General features: G+C 39.9%; 1 protein-coding gene across 8 annotated transcripts in view; it reads left to right on the top strand.

Annotated features, from left to right (window-relative positions):
• Positions 1–23,935, top strand: part of LOC120905116 (serine/threonine-protein kinase 24) — a 44,755-nt gene that overhangs the window by 12,894 nt on the left and 7,926 nt on the right. For 2 of the 8 annotated variants that reach the window (XM_040315843.1, XM_040315846.1), the window contains exons 1-2: positions 6,426–6,592; positions 18,259–19,449. The exons of 4 other annotated variants lie outside the window; for them this stretch is intronic. In XM_040315843.1, the coding sequence (XP_040171777.1) occupies positions 18,763–19,449 (687 nt within the window). In that variant the 5' untranslated portion in view covers positions 6,426–6,592; positions 18,259–18,762. Of the gene's footprint in view, positions 1–6,425; positions 6,617–18,258; positions 19,450–23,935 lie in introns of those variants that run through there. 2 more of the 8 variants (XM_040315844.1, XM_040315845.1) reach the window with 2 other exon arrangements.

The raw sequence follows: 23,935 nt of genomic DNA on the forward strand, positions 1-23,935 counted from the left end.
GTGGAAAATAAATCGACCGGTAGAGACTTACACGATACGGGGGTTGCGCTATAGTTATTTTCCTGAAAGCAATTCTATCCCCGAAGCGTTTCTTGCCGACGAACCTTATCGTCCATCATTGAGCCGGAAGTGTGGTTTTGTATGTTATTTTTGTCACTGTGTGGGTTTCTAACGCAAGGTTGAATGTGTTCCTTTGGAATGAATTTGAAGTTGTTTTAATTAGGCGAATCTTGGTATGTAAGAATCGTGTTGTCCTATGTATCTAGAACTTATATTCTCTAATACTATAAATTTAACTCCAAGATGGGTTTTCATAACACGATACTAGTTAAAGTAATGATGTATTTGCAATAATTCTAATTAAGTTATGAAATGACCGATTTTTTCTTGAATTTTTTTGCGGCTCGTTGTAGTGAACAAGCTATTTTTGAAATATATCTATCCGTCCTTATTAGCCCTCAGCGATAGATACGGCCCTTATCGTTCGGATACGTTTTAATTAATCTATTATCCTTTTAATGCAAAATCCTTTGTATTGTCATTTCCAATTTTTGTGTGTAACCATCGATCCATATGGTCTATAAATAGCATATTCGCGTAAAATCTCGTGAATGATACTATTTATGCATAGCATATATATTATGTGACAGCAATACGGCAAAGCCGTCCCTCCTGAATAAAAAAAATATATATTATGTGACAAAGCTTATTTTCCCAAGCTAAAAGTATGCAATAAAATAATTGAAAAGACTGTGGTACTTTTCAAAGGAATATACATACAGAAAAAACGTTTCAATAAAACAGAAAATCAAAATCGCTTGCGGATGGTGGTTCCCCTACATTTACATTTCGGAAAACGATATTATCGATCGCTAGGGAGGTTAAACTAGCACACCTATTAATCGATGAGCTGTTATTCAAATGAGCAGTGGCTGTACTTGAAATATTTGCATCATATCTTGGGTCCAGAGTATAAAGACAGGATCACTTTCTCCTTTCAGTTATTCGCTCTCTCCCTTACTGTTTACTGTTAACAGCAGGATCGAATGTGGTATGGACTAGTTAGTTATTATTTTTCTTCTGCTTATTTGAATAAATTTTAATAGGAATATATTTTAACGAATGTCGACCGCATTTTTTAACTGTTAAACGTCACGTGTTAGCAAAGTTCGTTACTCGTAAACATAAATCATATGCTAAAATAAATGAGCACGGGAACATATTGGATCGGGTGACACTTTGCGTTCTAAGGCACGTGTTGGCTGATGTGTAGCCCTAAGCAGTCGGTGCCGTACCCGAATAAACAAACATTGCTTTACTAGCACGGCTATAAACCGTCACATTCAGGGTAGCTTTCGCTAAGCTTTTGAAATGAGAAATTAAAAATAGCTGTACTTCCATTCGGCTTTTCTGCGCTCAACTAGAGGTAACTTTGAAATGACACGTTTTTCTTGTATGGTTGTATGCAGCGACTTGGAGCATTATTAAGCTGTTTTTTTGCACCTCTTTGAAGCGAACTGTGGGATTTAGAACTGAAGACCTACAGCAACGTGACAAACGTGTCTTTGTTGTCTGTACGTACGGCGTCATATTGGAGAGCCAGTCAATCATTGTGAATACACAAAGTGCTAAATGTAAGCACTCCAAACACAACCAAACGTGAGTGTTATTCTCGGGTTCAGAAATTATCACTCCATCAAAAAAGCTTGTTGAGAAGTCCTTTGCAGATAGTCGGCTAAGTGGTGAAATAAGCAATAATCTAAAACAACATAAAAAGCAATGCAAACATACATTTGCTATAAATATTATAAATTGTTTGTGTTATTTCATGCGATGTATTAATATATCCGCATCTTTTAAGTGTGTATGGCTCTTGCAAAACAAATGAAAAGTTTAAATGATTTAAGTTTAATTTCCGCTAAATTTAGTGCCATTATACCTTGCTTTCTAATTTTAATCATTTTTCTTGTTCTTCTATTTCCAGGTGAGTTAAATGATGTGTTTAAAAATGATAGGAACAGGAGTAGGAATAGGAGTTGATGGCACAAAATGTAAACTGATCGGTAAGAAATAATAATACGACACAATTGGGATGCGTTAGTCACTAAACATTTGGTCAAGTTGTGGCTTGACATTTTGTTGGTCCTTGAAAAGATGGTGAAAGTTGAAAGATTGATTAAAAAATTAGTTACAATTCTATCTAGTTCAGCCAAGTCTTCCTTGTTAGTACTGCTGTGGTGTGAAAAGGCAACAATGCATTCTGATGATTAATAATATAATACAGTGGAGTGCCGTTTATCCGGATTTCTCGGGACCTGACCTCGCACGGATATGCGAATAACACGGATAATGAGTCAAATTATGTATTTTACAATCAATTCCTGATTAAGTTTTGGAAAATATTCTTATTTTTTGATAAAAATAAACCAGTTTTTATTAATTTCATGTTTTTCCAATGAGAATATTTGAAATTTGCCATGAAATATTGTGTTTTTTGTTATGACAATGTGCTCTTATAACCGTTTTTTCAAATATTCATCTCAGAACGCAATGTCACCTTTGTATGAACTGTCATTTCTCAACAGCACGGATAAACGGATAGCCGGATAAAAGGTACCCGAATAAACGGCGCTCCACTGTATATGAATCTATTACAATATGATTTTTCCAATCTAAATGACAATAGTCAATACATTTATTGAATCTTCTCAAATATACACATTTCTTGAAACTTAGAATCTAATTATTTATTGCAATATTTTCATAGCCTTCGTAGTAGCCTAAGCAATTAAAAAAAACTTAATCTAAACTCTATGTAGCAGGAGAAGGCGGGGCGAAATGGCACTGTTTAGGACTTAGTTCTGTATCTCATTGGATAAATCTCTTTACACTGATGTTTTGACGGCAAGCGATGTTTTAAAATATCTTTAATGAAAAACATCTAAGGCTAGAAATAGACGAACCGAGATCGTCGCGGTACCGCGAAATTCGCGCCTTGTTTATAACAGTTGTAGAACAGTAGAGCTGTCAAATCTTCCGCGCCTCCAATCGCGCCTGCTGTTTCGCAGAGATACCCAACTTCGGTATTGGTGAGATTTTCGCGGTAGCGCGAACCGATTATTTTTACTTTTTCTGGCGGATTTGTGTGAAAACTCAAGTCGAGAAATGAGTTTTGTATTTTATTTTGCATAAACTATGTGAAATAAATAATTTGATTCGCAAATTGATAGAAAAACATTTATTCTTGGCACATTCAATCGTCACCAGACCTCGGATGGTTCCATACACGAACCGCGATTATCTCGCCTATCTGTCAGATTTTATAACATAATTGACAGCTCAAGTCATACGCGATTTTCGCGGTACCGCGATGATCTTGGTTCGTCTATTTCCAGCCTAAAAGTTGACGTATTAATTTCAAATACAAATGTTTAACATGAAATTAAAAAATCAACATCAACAGTCGTGAAGATGTATTGTGCGGGGTAAAACGATCACGCTTTGGGAACAATGGTCATACATCAAATGTCAAAATACACCAAAACAAAGGAGCAAAATTGTACTTCAGGCTTTGTATTAAGCTGTTGCATCCAGGTAGAATTGTAAGAGTAGAGATTTAACTTTCGCATTAAAGTGTTTTTTTTTTAAATTATTTAGTAAAATTTTAAAAAATATAGAAAATGCTGGAAAATCTTAATAATTCATATGTTGTCAACATTTTTTTCTTCTCGATAGTATAAACATATAATATAGGTTCATTTATGTAAAACAAATATATTTTAGTGATCTTTGCTTACACCACAGCCTCTTCATTTTGGTCCTGTCAAAACATACCGACCATTTTACCCCAAACTGGAACGACCATTTTGCCTCAAGCTGGAATGACCATTTTGCCCTAAGCGAAACATTTAACATACTTAAAATTAAAATAACTTTCATTAAATTGAAATGCTACTTTTTTCGTGTCAATCATACATAAATGTCTTGTGACTAGATACACATCCTTTTTTATCTAATTATGTGCTAAATTCTTACGAAAGCTTATTTTGAGACGGTCAAAATAACATCGTTTTGAGGAATAATTTTATTTTCCGAATTAATTTTTTTAAAACTTAAGGCCGGGCTACATTGATCGTACTGCATAGCGTAATTTCGATTTTCATTAGCGTATCTGGCGACGGCTGACTGAAGTATTTTGCCAAACAATTTGTAGCCGCCTCAGAAAATATGTTATTTTTCCATGTTTTTTACTTAAACTGGTCTGGAAAAGCTATGAAACTGATAGATAAATATGTTGTGCAAATATTTCAGCCATTTTCGCATAAAAAAACGATGAAAAAATAACTTAAATTTGAGATCCGGCATGACCATTCCCTCGACGACCAAAAAAAGCTTCCACCAGCTTCCGCCAGATGCGCTAGTGAAAATTAAAATTACACTACGGAGTTCGGTCAATGTAGCCCGGCCTTTAGGTAATGAAACATTCATGATGTGCTTAAAACATTGTATTTGATGTTTTTAAATCATTAGAAGTAATTTTAAACATTTTTGCCATTTGCCAAAAATCCAGGTGATCATTTCGTTCCATCCAACCATGCCCTATGCTCCCATACTTAACGATCTATCATTAATTGAGTCAAGAAGGGTATAAAGCTAAAAGGTTGGCGAATGATGCCAATCTGCTCAAAGTCTCTATAAAAATAAAGAAAAGAAAGCTAAAAGGTGATGTTTTAATGTATCAAATGAGATGTTGTAGTCAAATAACTAATAGGACGAAACTGTGAGAAAAATACATCAAAAGATCAGTATATCAATAAATTCTTAAATACTTAAGTCTTCTTAGAATCGTCTTAGAAGTCTTAGAATCGTAGTTGGACTATTTATACTTAATCTTGCCAACATATGTTTTGTCACAAAGATAATCTGAGCAACCATGCTGCCCTGGAATATTGTACCACTGCGTGTTTTCAAGAATTCCTTCCTGTTCGTGTTTTTTTCCGCTATTTTTGAGTTCCTAATTTTGTTTGAATTTAATATTGACAACGCCTAACATTTTATGAATTTTGCTGAAAATAGTCTGGTAAAGAAAGAGGAAGTCTAATTTAATGTTTATCTTACACCTTTGTGTATTAGGTTATATTTTTAATACTTTTAATTTTAATATGTTTATGTTTAATGTTTAACATATTAAAGTAATATTTTAATATTTTAATTTCAAATTCATAGAAGTTTGGGTGATTGTTTAAGCGAATGGTTAACAACTGACCACGACATGAATAGAACGATTGAACTCTTTGGTTTCAGAAAGTTTTATATCACGTTTTTGCTAGCTGCATGAGCAAAGTGACTGCATTTTTGCAACTGGGGTTAATAGGATTTTTGTGCTACTGAATAACACAAAATACATTTGATGGAAGAGTTAGTGATGTGTCAACCGAATGAGGAAGATATATTTCAAAACACTACTGTGTTTAGAATGGCTTGAATCTGACAATGTTTTTCATTTAGTTAAAAAATGTAACGAAAATATTGTAATTTAACTTTTTTGTAACTAGGGTCATCAATTTGTATTTAAAAATCATGTAGTTTTAAAGCATTTTTTAAACAAACATTAGCTCAAAACAAGATTGTGCACTCAATTTAACTATTATTTATAGAACTATTACAATAAGAACGGTCATAAACAAATGATCATTAAAGTGCACTAGTTTGTACATCGGGTTTGCTGTTTGCCACCAGCTGATGCCAATAGCAACAAATGATCTGCAGTGCTCGATTATGCCCAGGTGTTGGTTACATTCAGGTCTGCTTAACGTTACCGGTATGTGCACGTGCTTATCGTTGTATTCGTGAAGCTTTCAACCCCACACTGACTCCCACTGGGGCTCCATTCATAGCAACATCGCACGGCAATCGACGTGGTACGGTGGAATGTTTATGTACAAGCATATGTTTTTTTTCTCCGTTGCAAGGCACCCCCTGGTGATGTATTTTTGGCCCACGTACTCTTAAGCACGGTTTTCCAACAGCAGCATGTTTTCAAGCATGTTGAATCATTCCGGCCAGCCGTTTGGATGAAACTTTCTGTAGCACAACACGCGCCTTTCGTTGTGATCGTGCCGGAAGAGCGAAGCACACGGCGAGAGAAACTGAGCTTCGTGAGATGCGTCTCCATCCGCCTGTTCCGCGGGCACCCCTTAGCTTAGCCCTAGAGTGCATGCGCCACGCATAAGGTAGACGGGCGCGTCGCAATGGTTGGTTCGTATAATGGGATTGGTCGCTGTGTGTCCGCTTTCGTAGGGCTTTTTGAGCTGGAGAAGCCGTGAGACGGGGGAACACACGCGGCCAAGCGGTATGTGTTCGTTTCGTGCGCGACGCGGCTGATGCCGTTGCGCGATCGGTTTAGGCGTTCAGTTTCAGTTGAACTTTCGGTCGGTAAACGCTACGGCAACGAACGCTTATTTGGTGCCCGCGGCGCGAAATTAGCAGCCCGTACAAGCTTCAGTGGCTTGTTTTACAATAATGACTTTAAAATATTGTTGAAAGTTATTGATGAATCGAAACCCTGACGGAAGTTTTCTACGGTTCTACGGTTGGTGTACGTTTAGTGTAAAATGTATGTGTTTCTTCTCACAGTTCGTTAAAAAGCCTACGTCGGCTGATGGGAAATTGAATGGTGTTTGTGTGTGAATTTTCGACCTGTGCTTCCAGTTGATCAATGATGTTGTTGTTTGTAATTCTCGTGTAATTCTTGTTTGTGAATGGTGGTGTTTTCCAAATTGAATAGAAATGCGATATTCTGTGATTGTTATCGATATTTCGTGGCATGTGAAAATTATACAGTGCTTGAACATATATCAAGAAGATTTCCTGTAGTGATGATAGATGTATTGTTAATCAAATCTGCGCAATCGCATAAACAACAAACAACAGTGTTAGTTAAAGTGAAGGGGGAAACATAATACAATATAAAAATTCTTATAGTGCGTGATCTTGAAATAGCGTATTGTGTGCCGACGAATTTGATTTCATTTTAATTTATTTGATATAAAATTATTTTGGCACATTATTTCTTTACATATTGCTGGTTAAAACGATTGTAATTATACACACTATTCGCTGAGCAGAGCAGTTGTACTAAGTGCTAATTGGTATAACAATTTGATGTGATATTAATGCACCTCGCTTAAGTGTGGTGTAAAATGTTATGATAAGAAATTGTGAATGACTCGAATTGGGAACGCTCGAGAAGTATTTTTAGATTATCTTTATCTTATATCGTGGATTACCAGTCTTGGTGTTCCCTTTAGCCTTTTTTATTGCGCCGTATGCGTACGATCGATATGTCGCTCTCAATGGGATTGTACGTTCTGTTGTGTTCCATTTTTAAGAATGTTTACCTGCCTTCTTTGTAGTAATGCTGAAGGCCAAGATAAAAGGAAACAGATCTGTTTTTTAATGTCGAGACACTTCTTTACCAACATGAAAAATGTTTACTGACATGATTTGAGGAAAAGCTTAAATAATGAGCTTTATGAGAGATTGCCGTATTATTTGGATCATTAAAAGATTATTCTTGGGATTTTAAGCCCATAATTTTCCATTGCGTTGTATGTTTTTGTAAAGCATTAAATGTATAATAATAATAAGTTTTAATAAAACTTAAGCTATACGACCATTTTGGACCGTTAGTGTTGAATAAACAAATCGTTCGTGCTGAATTGAATACATTCTTGTTTGTTTAAACATTATGAAGTTTTAAAAACTAATAATTTGCAGATACTTTTCGTTCATTTGTATATCTGCCAGTTATTGATGCGTGGTACTTTTTATTTAAAAAAATACAGGTCATTGGACATAGTCAGACATAGTTTTATCTATTAAGTTACTTAGCTCCACCGTTTGTAGCACTGTTGTATTTTGATTGGTTATGAATTCTATATATATATAACTTCTTTTTTTTATATCTGTGATTTTCCTGCTTTGCTAATATTTTTTAACACTGGTTTTGCTAATTCTTCAAAACTAGGTAATGTTATGTGTAGTTCGTATGACATAGTCTTTAAAATTTTCCATTGGTTTTCAACTGCAGTACATTCAGTAAATTTGTGTTTTGTATTTTCACTTTTTTAGTACTTGGATGGAGTTTTTAATGTCTTTTGGAAATGCGAACGAACACCATAGTGTGGTAAAGCGAAACATGCTTGCAGTTTTATGATATTGGTCCGCCACCAAATGGATACAGATTGATTTAGTGCGGTCCGAAAAATCCTAATTTTTTAGGCGAAGACGAAGTCGGCAGAGTGCAATAGTTTTCAGTAATGGGTTTGATAAAAACTAGAGCATAACGAGTGAGACTGTATCATCTCGCTGCTCGCTAAACGTGAAAAGTAATTTTCAAGTTCAATTCACTTGTGGAATGTTGGACATTTCATAGGCTTGCTTGGAAAGATTACAAGTTTTGAGTTAAGAGAACGTTAGTGGTAATATTTTCTAATTGGTAAATGTTTTGTATGCGAACAATACATATGACCATGTGTATATTAAAAAATGACGTCGTTGCTCTTGATAAGTTTAGTTGCCAATAACTATCAACAAAGATTGTATTAAACAGGATAGTTATATAGTGATAATGAGGTAGCCCTAGAACTACTATACTTGATATGCTTAAAAAGAAGCTAAAGAGACTAGGTGGTATCTTCATCGTATACATTCATTCGTATTTGCGAAATTAAATATAACGATTCTTTCGCAAGATAGTGAAAATACACACATACAACAGTCAAATTTGAAAGCTTTCTGCTGTGCAGTGCGAAGTTATCATTGAAAGGGGAACGCCAAATCGACTGAAGATTTTAACCATGCAGCACAGGGCAAGTTTAGTGTCGTTGGTGGGCTTAAAATAAACTCCAAACCTGTTCGATGAACCGGTTGGATTTTGAAAAGAAAAAAAAAATACAAATACACACAATTGGGAAAGAATGCGCGAAACGTATGGTTAACTGTTTCGCTGATGATAAAACTCTCCCACCAAGATAAAGTACTCATCTAGCACTGTAAGCGTTTACTTTGCATTATTTATACTTCGTGAAGCTAAATATCGATCAACAAATTCGAAATAAGTATCCGAAGTTGACTTTACATTCTTCTGGAAATCCAGCCGCCCGCGGCTAAAGGAATTCTCTCTACCTGTCTTCAGAAATTCATTTGTATGCAAATGATTCTGTATTCAAGGTGAAGAATTTAAAAAATTCTATTCCAATGTGTCGATTGACGGTTTCGAGCGGATCCATGTCTCCAGTCTTCACACCAACGTTTCTGGTATACGTTCGAATGTGCCGTTTCCCTCATGATTTCTCACAGTGGATGAATGTGTACGAGTTGCCCGAATCTTTCACCTGACCAAATGCGTATGAATATTTACACCGATATCCACTTGATGCCACGCCACCTTCTGTTTCTTTCGAATTTTTAAAACATATTTTCACTGTCATCGGGCATAGGCCCATCGGGTTTGCCTTGCCGCATGGGGTGCAGTATGTGCGCGCTGCCAAATGAATAATAAAACAGCAGAGAAGAGAGATTCACCACAAGGATGATCAACCTTCCAAACGAAAGCTTTGTACAGGTGTGCGCGAGTAATGGTGGGATCGGTATTGTTGGCGAGAAATAGTGGGAGACTTTCATCCACAATCAGATCCCTTCCCCGGTTGTTGCTTCTTCCTCGCGAGTCGCGAGTCGGTGAAAAAGAAGTTAAAACAAACTATTCAAACATTCCGCATGAAGTGATGGGTATGTGTGTATTGTGTTGCCAACACCACCATCGGCAGCAGCAACAGCAGCAACCCAGTCCGCAACCTTCGCCGGTTCGACCGCGCTAAGGTAACCTACTTTCTCCCGCACGAACGTGCCAGCCGCTGGTCTCTCTGCGTGGCCAGCTCGGTGTGCGCCCAATTTCCTCACAAACACGCATATCGTGCTCTTGCGGTGGTGCGATTGCCGAAATGAAGCGGCCTCCGGAAAAAAGGTAGAAGAACCCGTGCGCGTTCCCGTTGTGAGGTGTGTATGCTCACGCATAAACTCCGAAGCTTGCACTGCACTGGATGGTGGGGTTGCCATTGGTCTGTGAAACGCCAATAGTGATGTTTTTTTTTTGTCGAAGTGGGAATCTTCTATTTCCAAAACTGTTTCTCTCTTTGGCGCTCCCCAAAATTGGTGTCATACTCGACCAAAGTGTTCAAGTCTTTGCCAAACGCTTTGCCATAGTAAAATACTTTTGATTTCTAACTGCGCTTGGAATGAATGGGAGGTTTCAACTCCGCTCCTATAACCGGTAGTGTACCAAATGGATCCAAAATCGGGAACATTTGGATTTGGTAACGGTGGTTCAAATTTAGAGTTCAGATAGACCGGTATGATCAAACCTAACCTTCTTTCCAGCGGCCCAGTGCTGACTGATTGACACATTTTCCATCCTGCAACCGTTGGAGATAGGTTTGTCCAATAGTTTTCAAATCTGCCGGATTTGGGAGATCTTCATCCAAACAAGACTTGGAACTGATCACGCGTACTCTCTGGCGGTGCTTTCCAGCTACGTTTCGGATTGTTTGTCTGCTTTTATCAGGACATTTTATGATTTGACAAAAACATAACTTTTCAAGCAAGGGGGATCGAGTAGAGCAGCATAACAAACGATACCATATCTCGTGAGCAATCCGTTTTATGATGTTGTTTATATCTTCAAACGATACATATGACCGTATGTGAGAGAGTTGGAATGGAAAAAATAAAGAAAGAGAGCCTGATAGACGAGTGATTGCATAAAGGAGGCCTTCTTGAGCAACAGTGGTGATCACCAGTGCCCCAGCAACCTTGGTGTGATATAACACCAGCAAGGCCTCGAAATCGAAGCACCGCGGTTAACCTAGTGGCATGTATTCGATACAGTAAATGCCGAACACTTTGTGAGCGACACAATCATTTGTCTTGCATATTCGTCGGTAATGCTTGCCTGGTATGCTGTATCCCTTGATCTGGGGTGCCAGCAATCCGTTCGAACTCCCTAAGAAAATAACGTGCCTTCAGGCCCTGATCAGTGTGTTTCGTCACCGACGGTCGTGGATCGTGGAGCTATTTTTCTTTTATGGGCCTGTATCCATTTGTGAATCTGGCACGAAAGTAGAATGAATTTGATTGGACAGCTGCTGGTGGTCGACTTCTTGGGGTTGAAGTGCTTTTTTTCTGTAACATGTTGCCATTTTCATGGTGTATGCGGCTGAGCGTGGTTGGTAAATAGGACTGTTACACAAAAAATCGCCCTCATCTTCTATAAACTCTCGGTTGATGAAAGTTTACTCTTACATACAGCATAAAACAATTAGGGTAGTTCGGTCTACACACTTCCAGTTTGTTTGTGAGCTTGCATCGTTTCTTAAATGTGCTTTTAAGCATGCTAAGTATGGATACAAGCAATAAGACACCTTCACAACGCATAGCTCTTTCCTAAGCGATTTACACGCGAATCAAAAGTGTGACGTGTGATGAAAATTGAATTTTCGAAACAAACGAAGCGGAGCTTGCAAACAGATTGATTGTTGTGATCTTGTGACTATGGCAGCCTTCGAAAGTTATATGTTCGCCATATGTTCGCCATATGTTCGCCACCATCATCTAGTCCGTGTCCGTGTAGCATCTTTCCAGTGGATGGCCTCCAAAAATCTCTGAAATTTGAAGAAGTTGTGTGGTTTGAACATACACGTCCGTCCGAATGAATATTTGTTATTAGTGTGGCTTTGGGTGCAATCTGTGCAATAATAATGGCTTAGTGTGTGAAATAGAAGTGCTGTGAAACGCAGACAGAATTTAAAAGACATCATCATCATCACCACCTTCATCCTCGCTCGCGGGAAAATTGATTTCCATTATCTGTGGCTACAGTGTATGCTGCAACACGCTGCCAATGCTATGACTCGGGAGTATGCAACCGCGAATCAATCGTAACGTTGGTTTGCTCCTCCAGCACGTCGTCGTGCAGATTCGTTTGCTAAATTCAGCGGTGTTCGACAAACCCACTGGTGTACCCACGGTGCTAACAATTGCATGTTTTCTGAGCAAGAGCCGGTTGCTTGCTTGCTTGCTGCCGTATACACACGGACCAATGTTCAAGGTTGCTCACCTTGAACCGGATGGTGGTAGCCGTAAAATATGTCGTACTGTACCACCGCTCCCTTCCAAATACAATGAGGGGGTTGCTGTTGGGTGGGGTCGGTCGGATACACAAGCCACGGTTGGCCTTTAGCCACCTACAACAACAACCTGACAGACAAGAGGGTAGGGCGATCATGCGACAAACAATGACAAAAGTGCACCCAAGGTCCGAGCCGCAACGCTCTTTCGGTTCCGGTGCCAAAACGACGATTGCTTCCAAAAGGGCAACACTAGAGCAGGCTTTTTAGATGGCAAAATGCGGTGCAAAATCTCAGTCACAACACTATTTGGAAACGCCCGTACTAGCGTCATCAACTTCTGTTTTTGCACCATGGCAGGCTGATGTGTGTGTGTGTGTGTGTTTGCATAGAGGCACACTCAAATTTTGATGCATTGCATGTAGCGTCCCATCGTATTCCAGTGACAGTGTCGTTGATCAGACCGTTCGTTTATATCGCTTCACGTTTATATGTTTATAGCGTGGGTGGGTTGTTGTACCACGTGGCTGTACGCGTTTCGGCAAAATACATTTGAACTCGTGCACGAAAAGCTGTACTGTATGGGAGGATCTAGTGTTTTGGTCAATTGATTATCGATTGTTGGTCTGAATGCGCCATTTTCGAACAGGCGATGGAGACTGGAAATGGTTGCAGATGTTGGGGTGTATTGAGACTGGTTTCTTGGCGCAAGCCGAGTTTTTTTGTTGTTGCGTTTGTATAGTTCTTGGCAGAGAAGATGCCAACTTTTCTGTGCTTATAAAATATGACTCAACTTTCAACGATGCTCGCAAATGTATAATTTGTTTTATTTAACACACATTGCTGAAAACAAGTCCAAACATTGTGTCTATAATAATTGAACCATAAAAGTCTGACCGGCATTTGGCGTAAGATGAATAGTGTGTTTCAGTTGGTTTTGTTTGGTGGCGACTTTCTTTCTACCATTGCTGTAAACCATCGCACGTCGGAGTGTTGTGAACACGCTGTTTTTCCGTATTTTCGCTCAGCAAAACCCGATTCTGGCTGGCACTTGAAACATGTGGAACCGCATTTCATTTCGCCATCGGCTGTGCCGTCCCCCTTCCAACAAGCCAACAATTACCCAAACATACATAAATTGTTGCTTTAATTGCACCCGGCGGATAGAGCTGTATCTGTCCCGCCGTCGTCATGGTGGGTGCAGGTGGTTCCCATGAGCCACAGGGAGTGCACTGAATCTACGCTGTCAGTGCATCGTTGCAGTGCAATTCATTGCGATGCATCATTTTTTTCTGTACTGCCGCAAGGCATTGAGCTGTAGTTTGGTTTCATGTCTTTGTTGTTGTTTTGTTTTTTTTTTCATTCCCCTAACTCCGTGTCGTCATCACGCGTGGAACGATCGATGGGATGATTGTGCCAGCAAAGACTGGAACCGTACATAGCATGAAATAAAGATGATGATCACTATCATGTGGTCCAAGATGCATGACTGTGTGGCATTGCTTGACAGCTTTAAAGACATATGATAGCCTACGAATGTGATTCTTCGTGCATTAATGTGACCGGCATAATTTTTATTTCTCTGTCGTAGGTCTAGATGTACTCACATATGGTCGTACTGCAGTGGCTGTTTCCTTCTGTAATGGTCGTTTTCCTTCATTTTTACACCCGCAATGATTTACTTTCAGTTGGAGAAATAGTCTAGCACCAACGATATGAAACGTTGTACTGGTTTGTGTATTTTTTTTTTGTTGGTTTTGAAGCTGCCTAACAAACGTCCTTAATGTTTGCATTGGTTTAGTGCAAAAATCACTGTTGGGGAAGGGTATGGTGACATTCGATTTGCATGTTCGTAGAGGAAGTGATGTTGAAACAAGCTTCTATAAATTACCCAGATCGCCCTGAGCGCGACAAAGCGCATTACTGTGTCTAACCTTGTGTGGTTTAAATTGTATCGTACCATTGACTAGTTGAATTTGTCAATTTTCTGCCAATTACTCACGCAAAGCAGCATTGGTAAACGTACCAATAATAATTCATTCTTTTATTTATCACACTATTTGTGCGTTTAGCATATTTTTTATCAAGTAAGGATATCATTTTACAAGTCTGCAATGCTACATTGGAGATTGGAGTTCACTGTACAAGACGAACTGGTTGAATCTTTCGTTTGTTGATGACGTCTCATGCGAATCATCAGCACATCTGAGGACAGCTATATTTCATTCTATGCATCCGCATTAACCACTAGCTTCCAAATGGGAAGGTTATTGCTGGTTGGAAGGTCGATAGAGGTAGCTTAGTCGGAGTTGTTGGTTGGTTCGTTGGTTTTCGGTCTGCTAATCGTACCGTAACATTCATCCATGGTATTTGCTGTTCCATCGCCCTCCACCAAACTTGTTGTAGTAGTGGTGTTTACTGGTGGAAAGCTGGTGGATAGTGTGGAAGCCTACCCAACCAGGCTAGCAGCCACCCCGAACTAGTATAGCCGACGAGTAATCCAGCCAGCAGTGGAGGGGGGATTAATATAAGTATGTGTTTTTTTCTTCCATCAACCTGTTGCATTGCGAACAGAGCCAAGCCCCTGTTGTGTTGTTCCCTTTACTCTACGTTTTTGCTGATGTTGACGCGCGGGGAGCGATCGATAGAAAAACGTTGTACCACTTTTTGCTACCAGCGCCACACACACTGTTTGGAACCGAAAGTGGACTACATTTTGAAACGAACAAACCACCCACCCACCAACCCTTCCTTACATTCCATGCTGGTGGGCGCTAGTAGAATTGACACCGCAATGACTGACTGACCGAGTGACTGGGCCATGCGACGAACCAGTTGGAGGCATGGTGTAAACCCGGCATACGTTTGTTTTACGCACCAAAATATTAGACGATGGGTGTGTGAGTAAAATATTATAATAATCAGCATTCCGTTCCGTTCCGTTCCGTACGAAGGTGTTAACTTTTGAAGCAGCTTGTAACGGATCATAAAGTCTGCGAAACCTTCCTTTCTCAGATGTTTCTAGCTTAGTCGATAACCAATAGCAGTGTTAACAGATAAAAATGTGTTAGATATATTGCTCTGGTTGATAGTGGTGTTTCAATTATAGTTAGTGTAAAACAAATCTGCTCAAACACAAACAATAATCCATGAAAGGAAAAAAATTCTGATCTTTGGAGAACGAAGCTATAATTTAAAACAAAAAATAAATGAATATTTATATAAACGCCACAGAGGGAATGGTTGATCAAATGTAACTTGATCAATTTTAGGAGACAATGTTTACTAATTTTATATTCAAGTTAACTTTTTCGACATAGTGAAACATCTAGTTTTACAGAAAGGAAAAATGCATGTAAGGCCATGTGCTCTTTCGAAGGTTGTTCTGTACCTTCGCCAACATTTTTACTGCAGGTTTAGCAACTAGTTGTCCGTGGGGCACCGTTAATTCGTGGGAAATTGAGAGTTTTTTTTTTGCACGTAGAACAATTTCCGTGAATCACAGAACGAGGAAATCAAAATCCTACCCTTTCGTTCGGTATCCCCATACCGTTTCCACTCATCTGCCCCGCCATGTAAAAGAAAGGATCGCTGTAGGTATTATTGGAAAATGTAAAGAAAATAAGGTATACTTAGAGCGGTGGGCTACGAACCCTTAACTCAATTACAACCTTTCTGAATGTCTTCATGGCAAAATGATACCCATGGCAGGAGCGTGCAGTACCACCGTGAGTTGTCGGTAAAAGCTTTCCGATTGCTTTGCTTACAGTGGGAAGTAGACAAGATCTCCGCGCTGTTTCTACAACGTGCAGTTGCATCTAGTGGCTCTCTTGCCCTGTGCGAAGCAATATCAACTGCACATCGTGATCGAGTGGATGAGGGTGGTGCTAGGCTGTGTTGGTGCAAAAGAGCTTTTTGCGTTGGTGGGAGTTGGTTTGGTTAGTTGGTTGGTTGTTGGTTCAGCAAAAATGGTCTCGCACCATCGTTATGCCGTTTGCACTATCATGCCACGAAGAGTCACGGTACGGCCGGTCGGGTATTCTAATTGGATTTGAAGCACTGCGTCATCGGTGTGATTGTGTGTATGTGAGGATGTTCGGACTTGTTTCTGGTCGATCCATTGCATCATGCAAAGTAGTCGCAGTCGGGAATAGTGCTGTGAATAAGTTATGATTCTTCCATCGTGACCAGTAGCTGGGAAGTAGTAAATACTCTGGAAGGAAGTGCAGAGAGGAGTGTAAAAGAAAACGGACCGCTATCATGTATTCATGAGCTGGGTTGATCTTTTCAAACGCCACAGCGGAGTGAATGGGGGAAAACTTTGTGCGGTTATTTAGACTTTAAATTAGATTATGCATAACTACTGTTTGGTAAAATTTGGTGACAATTTACATCTCAACATTTTGCTTCAATGTCAGTAACAAAATCTCACAGATTTAAGATTAATTAGCAATTTGTTTGTTTATTTGAATTTGTAGCATCTTTTTTAACGACAATTAAAATCATAATATTTCCTGTTTTGGGTATTTGTGATGGATTTTTGGTCGAATATAGCACTGCCTTATCACCTAGGGTGTTTTATCGGCATTACTCCGTTATCGGCATTACTCATCACAGATCTATAAGGGATAAAGGAGACGATCTACCTCGTATCCGAATTTACAGCTAAATTGATGAAAATGTTCATAATGTTCTCACCATCGCACACGATCGGCCGAACGCTTGGCAGTAATAATTTCCATCCTCATTTATTAATCATGGAAATGAGGTTGATGTATAACGAGATGTGGGATGGGAAGGAAGAGGATTCAAAGCAAAGAGCCCAATAATTCTGAACCGTTCGAGACGTCACTTTTCAGGTCCTCCGTTTGGGATGCTCGGAGGGAGACCCCCACACTACTACGTTTCTTAGCGATGATTTCTTCGCGTGAGAAGTGTGGTCGGTTATTTCCTCAACCGTAAAATCAATCAACCACACTGTGCGGCAGCAGAGGGAACATAGCCGGTTGGCGTCGAGTTTTAGTGCTCCTTTTTTCGCATGCTGCCTTTGCTGCTAACCACGACGGACACCTTATGTTGTTATTGATCGTTTAAACGATTTTTGGTGTATTTTCTTTGTGGTTTCTTTTCCATATCGCATTTACACTGATCCAACAACCTGCAACGTGAGTTTGTGGTGTATTTCGCACGTTGTGTGTTTGTGTGATGAATATGTGCTTCCTATGGCAGAGACGGAATGCCCGTGTAGCTACTATAACCACCGCTCCCTGTTCCTCTCCTCTACACTCTTGCCTCTTTTCGTAATGATCGATATGGTTGATTGATTTTTACCATTTATCGACGGTGGTGATGGGTAGGAAAGGGTCTGTTTCTATGTTGTTTTTTTTTTGCCCACTATATTAGTCCATTTTTAAAGGCACGATGTTTAATTGCATCTGAACTGTAACCGTAACCGTTTGTTTCCTGCACGTTACGCTCGTCGTTTTTGACACAGATCGTTGATTGATGTTGGTCGTCAGGTGGTGGTTTAAGGGGAGCTGCAAGCTTAACGCAACGAATATTATTGAATGATTAGTGCAGGAAATGGAAACAACACCAGAAACGGTGAAAGCTTCAAAATATATTCTAGTATTATACCATAATACCGTATTGAATAATTTAATGAAACTAATAAAAGCTCACAAAGAATTTCTACTCATAGACGAGCTTCAATTGGCAAAATGTTGGTTTTATAATTATTCGTCTAATTATTTGCTAATCGTATTACCAGAATACAACAAAGTTTCACAATTTAACAACTGCTATTGCTTAGTTTGTATACCCACACTTATGCTAAACCACAATGACATTGAATCGTTAATTGTTCTGAATTTAATGACATTTACAATATTTAGACAAGGAAATGAAAAAAAAAAAACATATTATTGGCGATGTTTTTTACATCAGTCGTATGACGATCGTAAAGAACAAAACAACTCAGTTCGTTGCTCAAGGGCTCATATTTCATTATGTTTCCCCCCACTTAACACGCTTCGTATAATCCAACGGTATTTCTCTCAACTAATCTAATCAGTGAAACGGTGCGTAAAGCTACCTGACATTTGTAGCAGTGACATACCAAAGGCTCTGGAAAATCATCAAGAGCTCTTGAAGATGAATCAGTGAAGTGAAAAATACCTCAGCGATCTCTATACACGTGCTACAGGTGTATTTCGTATCAAGCATCCCGTGTGTACATCGGCACAAACAAACGTCGCAAAAGTGTCAAAGGTTCAGATTACCTTCATATTACAAATCATTGTACAGTTGCGGCTGTGTACGGTTCAGCTCGTTGCAGCTGTGTGCAGTATCAGTGTCGCTGCCGAGGTAGTATGCTACTGTTTCGAGGCATCTTACATCTTCCGACGAACGCATCTTTGTTTTGAAAGCATTTCGATTCAGCTGAAAAGCGTCAACCGATCCGTGCGACGCGAAGCTAGAGTACGATCATGTGCACACGATCCTGAGTAATCAGAGCACGTACGAAAGCGCGAAAGTGTTCGAGCCGAACAAGAGAGGGCATAGCATTGCTGTGCACATGAAGCGCGACGAGGAACGCGCGCGCAAGATGTGGAGGGACATCGGTGTTGCAGCGATGCAACACGGTCCAAACTCTCTCCACCATCATCAGCCATCGATGTACGGTGGTCCCGGCAACGGTACGGCACCGACTCTACCGAACAATCCACACTGGAATCAGCCGGGATACAGGAATTCCTACAGCCTGCCCCATCCGACCTCTCAGAATGGGATAATCGAAAGGAATGGAGGGAGCCGGGGCGGAGTAGATGGTAGCGGCAATCGCTACTCGCACTACGATGTAAAGCCCCTGTCACAGGCTCCATCCTTTCCGGAGATCTCGAGTGCCAGCTACAACGGCAATGGGTACCACCATCCGCACCTCAATCATCATCCCCATCACCTACACCAGCAGCAGTCGCAGCCACATCATCCAGCGGGCCATCACGGACTGAAACCGCCGCGACCTCTATCGATGTATGAGCTAGGCAATGGGCATCACAATGGAGGCAGCAGCAGTCCACAATTGCACTCGCTACCACCGAACTTTGTGCCACACCAGACTCGCAACGGTAGCGGACGGTCACCACCGCCGTTGGTGATCCATAACGGCAATCAGCATGGCATGGGACCACGATCACCTGTAGGTCATGCTGGCGAAGGCGTTGGAGGAGGTCGCGCACTTTTACAACAACCGGAAGAACTGGTGAGTTTGTAAGGTTTCGCCTTGGCTAATTGGATCTCCTCGAGACGTCTCGCGGAATAAAGTTCAGTAATGCTACCAGCATGACAGGGCTGAGACAAAGCCAAGACACAGAGCTGAAGTATGAACGGAGTATAATAACGTTTTGAATATGTAACATTTTAAGTGGGTCTGTTTGAATCATGTAACGCTGTTGTGGTATTATTCAATCGTTATAATATACACATAAGTAAGTAAAGTTATTGTGAGCCTAACTGGCGACAGCAAAACTTCGGAAGATTACTACCATTTCGAGGAGTTATATCGCAATAGATCGCAGCTCTTTCTTATCCCTTCAGTGAATTACCGTTGTTGTGTTATTCGTAATTTCAATAGTTAAACAGTGAATTTGCCTAGTTTAGTCATTTCAAGTAATTTCTATAAAATGTATCGATCTTGTCTAAAATTACCGTTTAATAGTTACTTCATAGAACTTCTTTAAAAATGATGCTATTCTTTCGATAGTCCTAAATGTACAGCTGATTTGATGTTTGACTGTTCCATCCTTTTTTTATTATAGGCAATGGTGCCTACCTAAATACGAGATTCGAGGTAGTGCTGCGATCGATCGATCGGATGGAAGAGTAGGACAGCATGGCAAACAGCGGTTGGAATTGGCAGTTGGCAAGAATTGAAAGTCACGAGACCTTCACGGCAACTGAGTTTCATCATCGCCATCGTTGAAACAAATCCTCAAAACATTTATCTGCCCTTTAGTTGAGTCCTATTGTACATGCGTTGTTGATCAATGCATTGAACATGGAAGCATGCTTGGGTTGTTTATTTAATCTTGAGAAAATGGCATCTTATGGTTTATTATATTTGATATGCCAATGGTTCGATAAAGTGTATGTTGATCATGTTGATTTATTTAGTCTTAGACCCCGTAAGAATTGTAGAGTTTTACAATAAGCTTACTTTCTTGTGCTCCTACCGTTCTCTTACACTTTGCCGATGCAGGTAGTAATTAGTTCCCTATAGCAATGTTTCTTCTCAACCGTGTAATTTAGAGTTACTTCAACTCATGCCGGCAAACAGCACAGTAGCAAAACGAATAAACTTCTTTGCTGCGTTAAACGTTTTGCAGGCAAACGAAAAGGCTTTAATTGGAGTTTTCACTGAACAATTCGACAACTTTTTTGCGCTTCGCCTATTTAACGATGCTTTCCATCGAGATCCATAGAGTGAGGGATTGGACCCATGAGCACATTCTTTGCCTTGCTGCTGGACTCCCTCCTTGCGAAGAAGTCGGTAAACTTTCATTACCGAGCGGGAGAGGAATTATGTCTAATATTGTCTAAAAACGCAAAACTCTAAACACGAGTGATTTCACTTTTCGATCGCCGTTTGTAAGCCTTTCCCTTTCACGTGGGAGGGAAAACCGAACGCCCATCGCCATCGACAGACAGCATCGGCGGCAGCGTAGAAAATCGTAGCAAAACGAAGGAATGAAGAGAGCGGCGAGGCGTGTGGTATTGTCGGGATGTTGTTGTCGGGTGTATCGAAAGTTGTGATTTTCCATTTCATGTTTCTCCCTGGGCGAACATTATGCTAACGGAAGATTTCATCATTATTTCTCTCTTGGCATTATTTTTCGATTCCAACATTTGGTACACACAGCACCTTGGTGCCTCCAACGGCAAATCTCAATGTAATGCGCCACTATTGCTCTTGGCAGCTGTGCATCGAATGCCGTGGATTGCGATTGGAACCGAAACACAGTTGTATGGATCACGATTTTACGACTAAGTTCCGACTGAGGAAAACTTAGCGATTACCAGCTAAAGTCGCGCTGTTGGAAACAGATCGTTGAAATGCTTTATACAGTAACCGTAAAGTGGTTGTGTCTTGAGAGGGGTAACGGATGCAAATATTAGCTTAACTTTAAAATTTTCAACGTATACTTTTATTTTATTTTAATTTATCATAATTAGATTGGAAACACAAAAATATTCATAAAAACTTTAGTCAATTATTCGGGGTTTCTCTAAAAATAATACAATTAAACTTTGGGGATCACATTTCTGTATTTATCTACAAAGCGTGGTTCGTCAACTTAATTGGTTACCTGCATTCATGTTTGATGTGTGAAGATTACAAAAATTATGACTCCATTTATCAATCTTATTGAAGGTGAATTTATAAATTAGGTTTGTTTTTTTTTCCTTCGCCTTAGAGTATCATGATGGCGATAAAAAAATCATTAAAAAATGCCCTCCAACTGACAACACCAACGAACGAAATGTCCATCTTCAATACCATTCCTGAGAAGGACAAGATAAGACTAGCAATGGAAACGGTGCCTACATTCCGATCGTATCGCTAGTAGCATTTATCATGGGCTGATGGAACCCGACCCTTTCGACGTGTATTTAACACCTCTGCACTGAATTTGTAATGTAATTGGTGGCTTGCCAGTGACATGATAAGATAATGGAACGGTTGTTTTGCCACCTACGATTGTAGAAGTAGAATGAGATCCAGATAAACTGCAAAAAACGTCGATTCGTTTAGCAAACGAATCTTTAGCTTGTCTCTTTAGCTTTTTTCGGGTATTTTAGCTAAATTTGTATTAGGACTAGGAATGTTCACTGTGCATGCGCTTTGTTGAATGATTTTGCTGACATTTTAACGCATTGTTTGGCATTCAGTGTATCCATTATGCCATGTAGCATAATACAAGAATAAGCACAAAAATACAACCAAACCGGTATGAACTTTAATTCGCTCATCATATTGAAGGCAAGTTCAAGAAAAGTAAGCGCACTGTACCGGTTACAATAAGCAATTCGATCGTTATCCTTATTGTATGGTTGAGGTGTGCTAAACAAAACCTTGAATAGTGAAAGGGCTCGAATGAATGCGCTCCAAGTTGCTCGATTCCTGGTCATCTGTTCGCTGGTCGCACCGCAACCGACCTTCCCTGCCATCTATTACCAACACACACAATTACCTAACCTGTGGCCTGCTGACACACATCGGGCTGTATGCTATAGAGTATGGCATTAAGGAATTAAAACGGAGTATGAATCAGCATATTTAGTGGTCGAATTGGAAGAAGAAAAAAACCTCCGTTCAATGGCAAAAATGTAACCAAGATGTCACGCCTGCAAAGTATGATTTCTTGTGCAATTTCGCTGTGCGATAGTTTGTGTACTAAGGAAAGCCAACGCTACGAGCGATGGTAATTGCATGCTTCCATAAGCGAACCGATCGCTCGTGCCAGATCAGCCATGGTTAGAGTGTCATGAAAGGGAAGCGTATGTAACACGCAGTCAGTACAGCAAACCACCACTCCCCTATAGGAAGCTTGTGCATTCATGGAGTGCTCTATTGTTTCATACTCTGTGGAGCTAAATTTGTGGCTGTCTCGAATGACTAGAATTATCCATAGGAGTGTTTGTGTGTATAAGATACCGATGCCAAACCACAACCCTCACGCTCGGTTTATGTCAAAATAAATCATTGATCCGTTCCAGCGCCATCCGCACTCGTTCCAATGCAGTCAATTGTCTAAATTTTGACGACGGCCAGGAAGGAGACACCGTGTCTTAATAGTGTGTAGTGCATCAGAAAGCCCTACAGAGCCGCACTCCCATTAAGAGTAATTTAACTTTCATTTTTTCGTGCCTATTTTCTGCTTAACGACTTCTTGTCTATAAAACAACGGCGATGATGCATAAGCTTGGTAGACGAATGTGAAAGGGTGGCTGTTAGAGAAGGAAGGGCATTATTGCATTGTTGAACTCTTACATTATGCCTTGACTCTCCTTTATCACGCATTTGCACACGCTTCTATGCACTTTAGAGCGCTACGTTCGTAAGTGTCAAGTCACAAACGATTATTAGGTCTCAGGTTTCCTAACGCCATTCGCCTAAATATGACGTCATAGTACTACGATACTAATTCCCTTTTCCTATAGGTTAAAGAATCAGGATAAGGAACAAATGCCAAAACCGATTACTTTTCTATCCAGTTTGCGGTACTGACGTGAGAAATCGGTCCTTGTTGGCCTTTCTGAACGAGGGAAAATCATTTTGTTCAATGGAAAGGAGTTTCATTTCTGCTAGTAAGCTAACCATTCTCAGGCAAGTCACAAAGCGTGAGTGTGTGCATTGTAAAGGGAGGAAGAGACCGGCAGTTTAATAGCTGTTACGTCTATAAATAGATTAGAGGGAAGTGAATAGCCTGCATTTAATATGTCACTAAGGATTACTTTGGTATCTTACTTACGGTAAGCATAAAGCGGGAGGTTAATCGTTTGCTATTAGGAGTATATTAAGATATGATTCAGAGTGTGTAAATTTGCTTGATAATATGTTTACCATCTTCAAAATTTTATTTTTTAAAAACTTGTTGTAGTATTTCTTATATTAAGTTATTCTATGTATTCTTGTAAGCTTTCTGCTATCGCTCATCTTATCGAAGGTCAGGAAACTAGTTGCCGCT

Source organism: Anopheles arabiensis, chromosome 3, assembly GCF_016920715.1.
Source record: "Anopheles arabiensis isolate DONGOLA chromosome 3, AaraD3, whole genome shotgun sequence".
Taxonomy (NCBI): Eukaryota; Metazoa; Arthropoda; class Insecta; order Diptera; family Culicidae; genus Anopheles; species Anopheles arabiensis.